The sequence below is a fragment of the Spinacia oleracea genome, chromosome 1 (genome assembly GCF_020520425.1).
Source record: "Spinacia oleracea cultivar Varoflay chromosome 1, BTI_SOV_V1, whole genome shotgun sequence".
NCBI lineage: Eukaryota > Viridiplantae > Streptophyta > Magnoliopsida > Caryophyllales > Amaranthaceae > Spinacia > Spinacia oleracea.
Genome location: NC_079487.1, coordinates 127,044,937 through 127,057,504, shown reverse-complemented (window position 1 = coordinate 127,057,504; position 12,568 = coordinate 127,044,937). Strand labels below are relative to the sequence as shown.

General features: G+C 35.2%; 2 protein-coding genes across 3 annotated transcripts; one reads left to right on the top strand and one right to left on the bottom strand.

The window, feature by feature from the left end:
• Positions 1–192: 192 nt before the first annotated feature.
• On the bottom strand, positions 193–8,138 carry LOC110782859 (probable nucleoredoxin 1). The gene is made up of 10 exons (XM_056834520.1): positions 7,924–8,138; positions 6,890–7,369; positions 5,916–6,398; positions 4,874–5,515; positions 3,203–3,211; positions 2,645–2,779; positions 2,257–2,427; positions 1,793–1,915; positions 1,475–1,618; positions 193–933 (listed from the first exon to the last, which is right to left on the bottom strand). The coding sequence occupies exons 1-10, from the start codon at positions 8,020–8,022 to the stop codon at positions 496–498; spliced, it is 2,724 nt and encodes a 907-aa protein (XP_056690498.1). The 5' UTR covers positions 8,023–8,138; the 3' UTR covers positions 193–495.
• Positions 8,139–9,396: 1,258 nt separating this feature from the next.
• LOC110782957 (FBD-associated F-box protein At4g10400) lies at positions 9,397–12,262 on the top strand. Of its 2 annotated transcripts, none has more exons than XM_021987241.2 (4): positions 9,397–9,599; positions 10,220–11,129; positions 11,277–11,423; positions 11,518–12,262. In XM_021987241.2, exons 2-4 carry the CDS (start codon positions 10,230–10,232, stop codon positions 11,833–11,835), a joined length of 1,365 nt encoding a protein of 454 aa, XP_021842933.2. In that variant the 5' UTR covers positions 9,397–9,599; positions 10,220–10,229; the 3' UTR covers positions 11,836–12,262. The 2 variants fall into 2 exon arrangements, with proteins under 2 accessions (XP_021842933.2, XP_021842932.2); XM_021987240.2 differs by having other exon boundaries at positions 10,208–11,129.
• The last annotated feature ends 306 nt before the right edge of the window (positions 12,263–12,568 follow it).

The window sequence follows — 12,568 nt, the reverse complement described above, 5'->3', positions numbered from 1 at the left end:
TATGACATTGGGAAAATGTGAGAGATTTATTGTCTCAATGGGAAAATGCGAAAGTTTTAATGTCCCGGTGATTTTAACTAATTAAAATAATCATTTGTACGATTTTTGACAGAATATTAAGGACATTTATAATACAATATAAAAGGAAACATTCAAAATGTAAAGATTAAAATAGGACATTAGAAACAGATATAGTAAAGAATATAAAAGGACAAATGGAGTACAAGTAAATTTTCTCATCAATGGATCATGGAGGATGCTGCAAAACTCTACAATTACATTCTGGCAAAACAGAAGTTTACAACACATTAGCAGTTTGGCACTACTGTCAAATCCATCTAACAATGAGAAATGACATAAAATCACAGGATCTTGGCTTAACTTAATTGAACTTCACATCTCTGCCTAAGTCAATAAAGTGAATCACTTCCACAAATCCACAGAACAATACTTGTATATCCTTCTATCTATCTTCAACAAAAGCAAACATTGCACCTACTTCTTTCTGTAATGCAAAGCATGTCTTCTCCGTAAAGCCCATCTTTTCTTAATGTCACGTACTTCATCTATATCCGGTTCATTAGTAATTTCTGAAACCGACTTCTCATCTCCATTTGAACCTGCTACTTGAGAAATGCCTTTAATCCGTGCAACCTCTTCAAGCAAATAGTTCATCAGCGTTTCTGAGGTCTTTGAGGTGATTCCCCTAAGATACCATGAAATAGGAGGGGGAGGAACGATAGCTGGTTGAAGCAGTTGCTCTAGGCTAACCCTTGATCCTATCCTTCCTTTTCCTCCTGTACATGAACGATAATCTGACAAGGTTTTGGGTTTAAAGGGGGAGCACATTTTCTCATCAACAAATACCGGTTCTACTCTCCAGCAACCTTCAAACTTCTTCATAAATCCCGTGTTAACCTGCTTGAACCTCATCTAAGAAACCAGAAAAAGAAGGAATCGAGATCACAAGACTTGTGATAGTAAAAGAAACACTATACGGGAACAGAAGTTAAAATCAAGAGCCTAAACCAAAAAGGGAAGGAATCGAGATTATGTTTTGAGACTTGTGGCAGTAAATGAAAATTCAAAAGGTACGCACAAGGTGTACATAATTTATTATACACCAAGATAACTTTTACCCAGTTTTTTGTAATTTTTACCTATTTTTTATAAATTTTAATATGTTTTTATTAACTATTCCGTATAATATTAAAAAAAAAAGTTAATAGATAAACATTTTAAAGAGTTAAATGATTAATTTTATACCATATTAGTGATTTTGAAGAAATACTTTTTATTAAATTGAAAAATGTTATCACTAAAAATTAGATAACTTTTAACTAGGGTAACTTTTAAGCATTTTAGGTTAACTTTTACTCCGGTGAACAATATTTTCACCACTTGTAAATAAGAATTTGTGAAGAAAATAATATGGCAACAAATGTTAAGACCACGAGACAGAACACAATCTTACAGTGTGATCCTCTCTGTTTTGATCTACTAAGACGTGGACTGAGATTGTTCCTGACAACCAAAGGAAATTCCAGATAGCTGCTTGCTCCACCTCAACCACCTGTCTAGACCCCTCATCAACCAACACCTTCCTCGAAATCACCTCCTGAAATGCCAATTCACTTACATCAGCAACGTTTGCAGGTCAAACCATAGTTCATTTCATTACATAAAGAATTCTCAAATTAGTAACCAAGTCTGAGAAGCCTAAGCAAAATTATCATCTTCTTCTGGAAAATGAGCAGTAGTTCTTAATCAGTTATATCCTGTTACCACTGACCTTGATATTTCTGAAGACCCTCTTACTATCTGGGTCAATGACAATGTTGTACACAGCATCTGGTGGCAACCCAACATCAAATTCCACGTTCAGATTGCAAAGTGATCCTTTAGGTACAGTAACCTGTAAGAAAATAGCTAATTCGTTATGATTTACTTGCTTATTATTAGCTCACAACTCTGAAGAAACGTAAGCTGGCCATATTTGCAACATATTTCAAGTGCAGAAGTTTGAGGCAAATATTAACCTGTAAGTCCTGGTAAAGACCGAAACACATTGTGCTGACATTGACAGCAACTAAGAAGGCCAATCTTAACACTATGTGTTCATTTATTTAGCATATTTTGGCTCATTGCACACACAAGAGGATTTGATTCTCTTATTTTGTTTAGCATTCTCTTATTTACACACCCATCAACGAAAAACAAAGAAAATGATGTGAACATATTTGATTTGATTCTCACATTAATTTCAGGTGGTGGACTACCCCAATGAGGATTTGCTCGCCAAAGTTGCAGCTGCTTCTGCAGATCAGCTTCCAAATCAGTCGAAGATTTCTGTTCCTTTCTGATATCCTGCTGCAGTTCATGTACATCTTTTCTCTGCCCTGCTTTCCTTAGTCCTGTAAGATGTGACTGTCAAGCAACATTCAGTGTTACACATGAATTTTAAAAAAAAATCCCAGCAAAATTCATTACAAAATGTTACATGTAATAGTTTTAATAACACCGAACAACACATGATTTTGCACAAACTCTCAACTGACTACCATTTTAGGAAATTTAGATTATCACAACCTGATAAACAAATCACAAACCTAACATGAACACCATAAATAAATCACAAACTAACCTTGAAAAAATTCTGCAGTCTTTGAGGGGCTTGTGTGAAGAACTTAGGAAATGCAGGATCAATTAGCTGACGTCGTTGATGATTTATATCAGTAGATTGGCTTGTTGAACTCATCTTTGTCTCTCTCATTATCGCCTGAATTTCATCAATTATATACAATTTCTTTAAAATGTTGAGCCATAATATTAAAATCTTACTACTTTTCTTTTCATATGGAATCACTTATTCTCCAAGCAAAGAATTCCCCATTCCATTTCAATAGAATCTCCTTCAAGGATTACATCAATTAGCTTCAAATTCCACCTAAATTTTCGTTTGGGTACCAAAAATTTCCCTAAAACTATCATAATTCAATCAAATTCCACCATTTCTACAAAACCCAGTTACTATTTATACCCAAAAACACAAAATTATAGATTCCCAGATACTGAAATTTGGATTAGAACAGCTGTAAAAGCTTCAATTATATAGTCACTCATTAGTAGTAGAAAACAAACAGAAAATGTAAAATTAGATAGGAGAGAGAAAATGAAGATAAGGAGATTATAAGTTACTTACTGAATGGATCTATGTTGATGGCAGAATATACTTGGAAATTAGAACAGGTAGATTCTGGGGCGTAGATTCTGGTAGAATCCCAATTTAAAGGATTTGAGATTGTGTAAAGGCAAAATTTAACCAGATTTTCTGGAGAAAAAAAATCCTATTTTGATGTTATTTACACGGAGGAGTATGATTTTAGTCACCAATTTGACAAAAAAAAAACTGTTTTCTTGGAAGATAAATTGGCACGTGATATATATTTTGATTAGTTGATTTTGCCGGCAATTTGTTGGTTTGCCTCCCTTGTTGGAATATGGACGGTTCCTCAACTTTTCTGCTTCACCAAACAATATGTGAAGTTGGACTTGGAACAATCAAATTGCATTTTAGTCGTACACCAATTTGCCTCCCTTTTTGCATAAAAATGCACTTAAAAAATTGAAAAATTTGCCAAATACAACCTCATAACGTTCTTTATTTGTAAGTTATTTTCCGGCAAAAATCACCGAAAGATTATGTCATAATGTTATTAAAAAAATTACATAATTTCTATAAAAAAATTAAATCGATAAATAAGAATTAAAACAAAACAAAAACTGAAAAAATATTTTTTTTATAGATATTATGTACTTCGTAAGTTTTTTTAATAACGTTATTACATCATCTTCCGGTGATTTTTTCCGGAAAATGATTTTGGGTTGTAATTTAAAACAGATGTACAAGTTTAAGGTTGTAATTGACAAAATTAGAAATATGAGGTTGTAATTGACAAATAGTGAACTTTATTAGGTTGTATTTGACAAATTTGCCTAAAAAATTTGACATCTTCTAGCATTTTTATCGGATATCAATTTTAATCATAAATTTAGTAATTTATACAGTTTTCTAATCTTTACTCATTTTGTCCCTAAATATTTTTTTTCTCATTTCCTTATAAGGTGTCCCAAAATGATATTCTCGTTTATTCTTTTTCCTTCTTAACCTTGTAATTCTATTGATTTATCAACAAAAGACCTTGCAATTTCATTAGTGGTTTAATTTTCTATGGATTAACGAGTTGGACATTTTTTATTTTTATTTTCTGAAATTCTATTGGATCACAATACTTACAACTATTTTGTTTTTTTGTGAACAATATCCCCATAGAAGTACAACCATGATTGCTAATGTTTATTTCTCTTTAATAACCACGTAAAATAGCAAACAGAAAAAACGTTTCGGGGCGTATAGAGTATTACGCATCCGTCTGCAATTAATCCTTCAGATCAACCGAGGGCATTTCAAAAAATTGACGTTTCCCCTTCTGTCCAAATTGTTCAATTCACTACTCCGTATTATTTAAGAAAATATTTAACGACTCACAAAGCACCCCCCGCTCCTCGGCAGGAAAAATGTCATGATTTGTCAAAACGCTGGGTTACCATTCTCATTCATAAAATGGCATACATTAATTATTCTGGATAAAGTATGTCTGAATCGAAATACAGCTTACATATCATGATATCAAGAAGGTGATTTCATAAAAAAGCGAATGAACTCCCTGCAGTAATCGTAATCGTACAAACCCAAGTCCACATGATTTACACAACAAGCAGCACTATTATATCACACAGGAAAGGGAAAAGCCGAACAGCCTGATACTCCAAAGACTGACAGTTATTTTGCAAGATTTGTCTGTCTCTAGATTTTACGACAAACATCACCTTCACAGACATATCCTTCTTTGGTCTCAACATCGTCTTCAACCTTTACCCCGTTCTTCAAGGCACATTTCGGATCAAGATCAAAGTCACATTCCTTGCAGTGAAAAGACCAACTATTCCCTGGGTTATTACATTCATCACAATAATAACCATCTCGGCGAACCTTTACCAGTATGTGTTCATGAAGCTCGTGTTTCAGCTTCTCAGGCCACCCCTCTGCAATCTTCTCTATTTCCTCTTTCAAATTCTTTATGTGATCTTCAGTGAACGGAAATGCATCTGCCCCGTGAGCTGAAGTGAGTTGTCTGGCTTCAGTAGTAATTGTCCTACCTTCAGGTCCAATAGCCACAAGACATGGGATACCTCGAACTTTGAACTTGCGAGACAAAGAAGTCTTCCTATCGTCCCCAAATGGAAGGGCTAACCAAGGCATGTCTGAGTAATACTCATCAAAGGAAGATTGATCGCGATCACTGGAAACAAATATGATCTCAAATGCATTTTCCTTCGCCTTGATTTCATGGTATACCTCGATAAGCTTTGGTGTGAAAGCACGGCATGGAGGGCACCAGTGTGCAGAAAAGTAAATGAGTATATGTTTTCCAACAAGCTGCGACACGGGAACCTGAGCAACAAAACATAAAATCAACAAAACAAAACATATGAAAACCACATAGAGTATTTTCAAAAAATTTATTGTCAGTTTTCCACAAAATCGTTTTTTGTTTCCGGTTTTCTGTTTTTTACAAAACTAAAAACCAAAATATGAAAATCACAAAAGGCAATTTTCAGTTTTTTGTTGCCAGTTTCCAAAATCAATATTATTATTATAAGTATGACTATGTTTTAGTTGATGATTCAATCTAAACCATATGACTTTCAAAACCAAAAAACCAAAAACTGGCAACTGAGAGTGATACTGAACGAGTCCTGAGATGCACAGCAGAAACAAGATGAATTACATACATTTTGTGATCCAAGAAGTATGCCCCCTAATGGCCTGCAAAAAATAAGGAACTATTTACCTTAGAGCCACTTTTGTCGATGACATAGTCTAGTTCTCCTGAAACCAGAACGGATTCAAGGGTTTGTGACTCAAGTTTGGCTTTCTCGATCTCAGCAAGCTCAACCAGCTTCTCTGGTGTAAATGGGTAGGCTGCAGCACCGTGCTCATCTATCAGTTCTGCAACATTTGGATTCAGAGTCTTCCCATCTGGTCCAATTATGACCAGCCTGGGAATGGATGTCAGCTCAAAGTAGCGAGCAAGCTTTGCAATCTTCTTATCCTGGAAGGGCAAGGCAACACATGGCAATTGTGCCAAACATTCCTTAAACCCTTCTTCGTCATCATCATCCAAATAGATTAATACAATCTCAAAGTTCTCGCCTTTCTCTTTAAGTACTTTGTGAACCTCTGCTAGCTTCTTGGTGAACTCAGTGCAGGGCTTATAGGAGCCTACACAGAAATAGAGGCCAACCATCTTTCCTTCAAGCTCGCTTATAGAAACCTGACGGGAGATCATAATAAATCAAAGAAAATTAATACCTAGGAGTGGTAACAAACAGGCTGGATATACCAGTGTCCATGTTGAGAGAATGTGAAACAAAACTGAAACATTTCCCAAGTTCTGGAAAATATGTATGTGTCTTTCGGAAAAGAGGAATTCGGTCACATCTTTTCAACAATTGTCAAAATCTCACGTCTTTAACACAACGCTAATCAACTTCAGGACAAAGCAACAATGGTTTCAGCGTATCTAAACTCTAAAATCATTTGAACATACAATCCAAAAGAAATTTACCATGGTTTATCAATTATAGTGCCACAGGAGTCAGAAAAAAGGTCTCCTAGTCCAAAAACCTAGACTCCGGAAACAAGCAAATATCCGCCACTCCTAATACTGCCAAAGGTCTTCAACATCAAAGGTCCAAAAAAAAAACAGACAAACTAAATTCAACACCCAGATGCATTAAACTAGGCATAAGGAAAATACATTACCTTCTTCCCATCACTTGAAATCACATGATTCCGGGAACCAGATTCCAAAAGAGTTTTCAAGTTTTGGTTTCTCTTTGCATCCTCTTCCTCCTCTTTCAATTGATTTACTCTTTCTGGAGTGAACGGATATGCTTGGGCTCCATATTCCGTGACCAATCCCACCCCTTCATTGGTTGAGATTTTCCCATCTTTATCAAGGATTACAAGGTGAGGGATCCCCATCACACTGAATTTATCCCCCAAGCTCTCCTTTGTGTCTTTATCAGAAATCGGAACAGCAAGCCATGGCATCTTAGAGAAGTAACCCTGAAAGGATTCTTCATCTCTATCTGATGAAACAAATACAATTTCGAAATCCCCATTTCCAGAGAGTTCTTTGTATGTTTCAATCAAAGTAGGGGTGAAATTGCGGCAAGGTGGGCACCATGATGCAGAGAAATACAGACCCACATTCTTTCCACTCAGATCAGTGATTTTGACCTACAATCATCATCAATTCCGAAAGAAATTTAAATGATAAGTACAAGTTAAATCCAACAAAAAGAACACATGACCCCCTAAACATCAATTTTATCACATCAAAATCATGCTATCCATCAACAATCAAATTAACAGCATCCTAAACAATCCAATCGACCATCTTAAAATGAAAAAATTCAAACAGAAACAATTGCACTGACAAACAATGATAAAATTGACCAAATTTTAACAGAAACCCATAAATCGGATGATGAAAAACCCTAATCCTCATCAAATAAAATCAGCAAAGAAGCTAAATACCCAAAATCAACAATTAATTTCCAATTATGTATGTCAAACCCCAAAACTGGGTGATTAAAAAAAATTCCAACAAACACACAATAGATGAAAATTTGAAAATGACCTATATATTATACAAGTTCAATCCCTAAATTATAGAAGTTCAGTCCCCTAACAAATTGTAAAAAAATCTTGATACCCACAAGATAAATAAGCTAAATTTAATAACTTGACATATTAATCTGTAACATGCACAAAAACAAAAGGTGGATTACCTGATCACCATTGTTGCGGATGAGGAAATCTCTCTCCTCTGTAAAAAGAAGAGAGCTCAGAGCATAACACTCAGTGTTGATTGAGATTTCTTCAGCCATTTCAGTCTTGTAATTGCAGAATTTAAATGAGGATTGAAGAGGTGTTTGATGAGTTTTATAGTGAGAGGAGAAAGAACAAAATTAGCGTGATGAAGAATTATAAAAAGTGACGACTTCAAGTCATGCAGCTTATTCCCTACGGTTTCCCGTTTCTTTCTTACTCCCTCCGTCGCGGAATACTTGACTTGTTTTTCTTATAGGGTCGTCCCTTAATACTTGACCTGTTTCTAAAAATGGAAATATTCTAACAATATTATATTATTTCTCACTCCACCCCTATTAACCCACCTACCCCCTACTCCATACAAAAAACAATTAAAAATTCAACCCCTACTCTCCCCCAACCCCACCCCTTTACGCATTTCCCACTAACTACATTAAAATAATACTCACTATCAACTACTACCTATTAAATTAAATAAGTCAATTCAAGTCCCTTAAATTCTGTGCCGGTCAAACCGGGTCGAGTATTCCGGGACGGAGGGAGTAATCATTAAGATTTAAGATCGCAAATGTTGTATACTTGTAGAGTTTTAGTCTTCCTGGTCGTTCTTGACCCAGCGTTACTAGAGATAACTCAGTTGGTAAGAGTAAGTGGACCGGGTTTGAAAATATATGAAACGTACGGAGTATAATATTAAATTTATCTAAATTTTTGTACTAGTTAACTGAGCTAAATAATGTAACTTATCTCATTCACGATGCTCGCGTGGTCAGATGTTGGAGACTTGTGCCTTCGAGAGTGAGAGTTTCGCCTATTAGGAATATGACGGTTCAATGAAATTTGTTAGTGATAGTACTTTAAACAAACATTTAATTTGTTTTTAATTGGAATTAGTTTTAAAATATATGTATGACAAATTATGTGTCAATCCGTATAATTAATATTAGATTTATTTTAATACTTTTGTTTTATTCTGAGGGAATTTTTCAGTTTCATCCATTTTTTCTTTTATGGTGGTGGATGGTGGTGGTGGCTGCCAGATTTTATGGGAGACAAGTAAGGAAGGAATCAAGGAAGGGAGTGAGTACGTGAGGGTAGGGGAGGTGAATTTCTATTTAAGAGGCAAATATGTACTTTTGTGTATAATGTTAGATTTTTTACTAATTTCAGATAAGTTGAGATAAGATAAGTGCATACAAATAAGGTTTTGTTATGTTCGACTTATTTTGACTTATTTTAGACAAAATATGTTCAGATAAGTTCAGACAATATAAGTTCAACAAAAATAAGTTTTTTCTAGACATTTACCCACACAAATAAGTTTATTTCGGACAAAAGTAAATAAGTTAAGATAATATAAGTTCGGTCAAAATAATTTAATAGAACGGAGCCCAAGTTTTTTCATCATTTCACAAAAAATTAGTTTCTTCAATTATTTAAACACAAAAATAAGTGCGGGCGTCAGTTTACCGTGCCGAAGTACAAGATTTTCACTGGCCGTATTTTGGAACATCGGCCATTCAGCCCCGTTCGACATTTCGACCTTCCCACTCCCAGGCTCCTCCAGTCCTCCTTCTTTCCCAAAACTTCAAAAAAATCACCCTCAAAGCTCGTCAGTTCATCAATTTCGCAGGTTTGCATCTTCAATTCTGCTTTTCTTTTCATCAATAATTCCAAATTGTGTTCTTGATGTTATTGGTACTGGTTTCATGCAAGCTAATTTAGTGTAATTAACTAGGGTTTTGATTTGAAGAAAAATGAATCTGATTCAATCTTCAATTTGCTTTTAATCAATTCAATTAACCTTTTCATTTTGTCGAATTTACTTTATTTCACTTTTATGGTTGGATTTTGTGCAAATTGTTCACTAATAATGGAGAGATTTCCACCAACTTTGGCCCAATTAATCTGTTATAGATTCAATTGTTCCTTCTTCCAAGAACCGTAATAGATGCCGATAAACGATTTTGTTGTCATTATAGTCAATTTGTTGTAAACAACTGATCTTATAGTCAATTACGAGTTCAATTTATTGTAAAATTATCTGATTTTTATATGTCATTTTTCTGCCAATTGGATGATAAAAATGTATACCTGTTGCTATGGTCTAGTTTGTGAGCATTTTAAGTTTTTAACTAGATTTTAACATATTGATGCATTATGGTTTATTCGGCCTTTAGCATTTAATCAACGAGTAGTAATTCAATGACTACTTGGTCTTAAGAGCTGATATATAAGCAGTCTTTTATGCAGGAAGGGTGAGATGAAAAGGGAGAAACAAGTAGAAGAATTGGACATCATTAGTAATTTACCTGACCATGTAATTGCACACATAATTTCTTTCCTTCCAACAGCAGAGGCAATTAGAACTAGTATTTTTTCTTCGAGGTGGAAGTACCTCTGGAAAGGCATTACTAGTATTCGAATAGAGGGTCGTGAATCTAATCCTGATAGATTTGCAAACCTTGTGGAGCATGTACTTGACAATTGTAAATCCACAAACTTTCTTTCAGTTGAGCTTTCATGTCCAGATAAAATAGGCTTATCACGTATTAATGCGTGGATTTCTGCCGCTCTTAGCTGTGAAATCGAAAAGCTAGTCCTCTACTTCCATAAGTATTTTTTAGATAGATCAAAACCTCCCCTGCCAGAATGCGTTCTTGATTGCAGCACGTTAATAGTGCTTAAGCTTGATTCATATTTTGATCTTCGCATACCTGAGTCACTAGTTTGTTTTCCTCATCTCAAGTCACTTGATTTCAATGTCATACTTCCTAGTCAGGATAGGGTTATGCATCAGCTTTTTTCGTACTGTTCAGTGTTGGAAGAACTGTCCCTCTCTGGCCTCCTAGATTCTGGCAAGGTTCGAAAAATCAATATATGCATTCCCACTCTTAAAAAACTAAGGCTGTGTCTAGAGTATAGTAAAGAAGGTGAGTATGATGTTCTCATCGATACACCAAATCTCGAATACCTATACATACAGGATGACTCGTTTTCTCGATTTGTGGTGAAAAATCTATCACGTCTCCATCATGTTGAGATCATGTATGAAGCTGTATGTATTGAATCTGTAGAGCCTAAGCATATAAATAGCCTTCTTGAGCTTTTGAAGGGGATTGCTGCTACTGATGTGATGACATTGCATTTCCCCACTTCATCTGTAAGATTCTTCTTTTCATTCTCTTTTTGCACTTAGTAATCAGTTGTATATTAAACTTATCTCAGCTTGTTTGAATGTTTGGTTCAACTGGTTATTTAGTTTTTGATTACATTTCATATGTCAAAATTTTATTTATTTTGTGTGAAGGTTCTCGGATTAGCTCTCAGCCATACCTGGCCCACATTTTCAAATTTGAGGATGTTAGAAATAAATTTAACTGATGAGACGGGTTGGACCTGTTTCCCAAGAGTGCTCCATTCTGCCCCGAATTTGAAAGTTCTTATTGTGGATTTGGTGAGTATAAGCTTAATCAATCATTACGCTTACTTGTTGCTATTGTTCTTTAAAGACTTTGAAGTTGAAATGAAGCTAATTCTTAACCTTCCAGACAACGATGAATTGGGACCTTGATGAGCGTGAACCATGCATGTGGACTCCACCAGATAGCGTTCCTATTTGTTTGTTAGAAAACCTCCAGATAATTGGAGTCAAAAGGTATGTAGGATTCGATGATGAATTCCATGCACTAGAATACTTATTGGAAAATGCTCAAGTGTTGGAACGTATGATGATTGATCCATATCCCCCTGAAGAATCGGTGAATGAGTTATTGATGTGTCCAAGAGCTCCAGGGACTTGTAATGTTGAGTTCTATAAGAAAATCTTCTTTAAGACTTCGCCAAAGATCACCGTATGGGGCATTTAAGCCTAATAATTGCTGCTAAGCAGACGCAGTCACTGAATGAGCGCTTGCTGAGAACTCTACTATGTTGAGGAATTGTTACAGAAATTGGAAGCTTACTATAGAGGATTCATCAAAGACAAGATTTAGTTGGGATTACTTGGGATGCTTTTGTTCACTTTGTGCTCTATATTTTTCTGGAACTTGCGGGTGAATGGTTGATTAGTTGCATGTCCATTGATCAATCAGATAACCCTTCCATTATTTATTCGTATTTCCATTGAACTATCCCAGAATTCCAGCTGAGAATGTCTTAGTTTATTAAAACACTGGGTTATGTTAGGGACATTACGGTTGTCATTCACAACAGGACAACGGTAAAGATTGCTTTAGCTCCTTTCTGGGTTGTGGCTTGTTTGACAATTAGTTGTTAGCTGTTTTGACTCGCTGATTGCTATTTGTATTAGCAGGTTGAAGAAGTTCTTGAATTGGAACTTCTGATTGAGAGAAGAAGAGAAGAGATTTTTTATTGATTGAGAATCAGAATGATTCTTGTTACAGATTACAAGTAGAAGCACATCAGCTTATATACTAGTGTGTTAGTTTACTAGGCTTACAAACACAACTGAAAGAGTTAGTTATAACTAACTATTACATCATGTAACAACTTGTGCCATGTCACTAATCTGTGTACTATAGTGCCATGTCATTAATCTGTGCATCATGATCTTCAAATGTGAGACAGTAATGCAGTGAT

Bases quoted from the DNA above. Each gene is read 5' to 3' on its own strand.
- LOC110782859 (XM_056834520.1), bottom strand. From the start codon at position 8,022: ATGGCTGAAGAAATCTCAATCAACACTGAGTGTTATGCTCTGAGCTCT. The intron at 1,619-1,792 runs GTCAGTGGTAAC...TTGGCATTTCAG, and splicing joins GGGTCTTCAGAAATATCAAG to GAGGTGATTTCGAGGAAGGT. The intron at 934-1,474 runs GTAAGATTGTGT...CTGGTTTCTTAG, and splicing joins AAAACAGAGAGGATCACACT to ATGAGGTTCAAGCAGGTTAA.
- LOC110782957 (XM_021987241.2), top strand. From the start codon at position 10,230: ATGAAAAGGGAGAAACAAGTAGAAGAATTGGACATCATTAGTAATTTA. The intron at 11,130-11,276 runs GTAAGATTCTTC...TTTTGTGTGAAG, and splicing joins TGCATTTCCCCACTTCATCT to GTTCTCGGATTAGCTCTCAG. The intron at 11,424-11,517 runs GTGAGTATAAGC...TTAACCTTCCAG, and splicing joins AAGTTCTTATTGTGGATTTG to ACAACGATGAATTGGGACCT.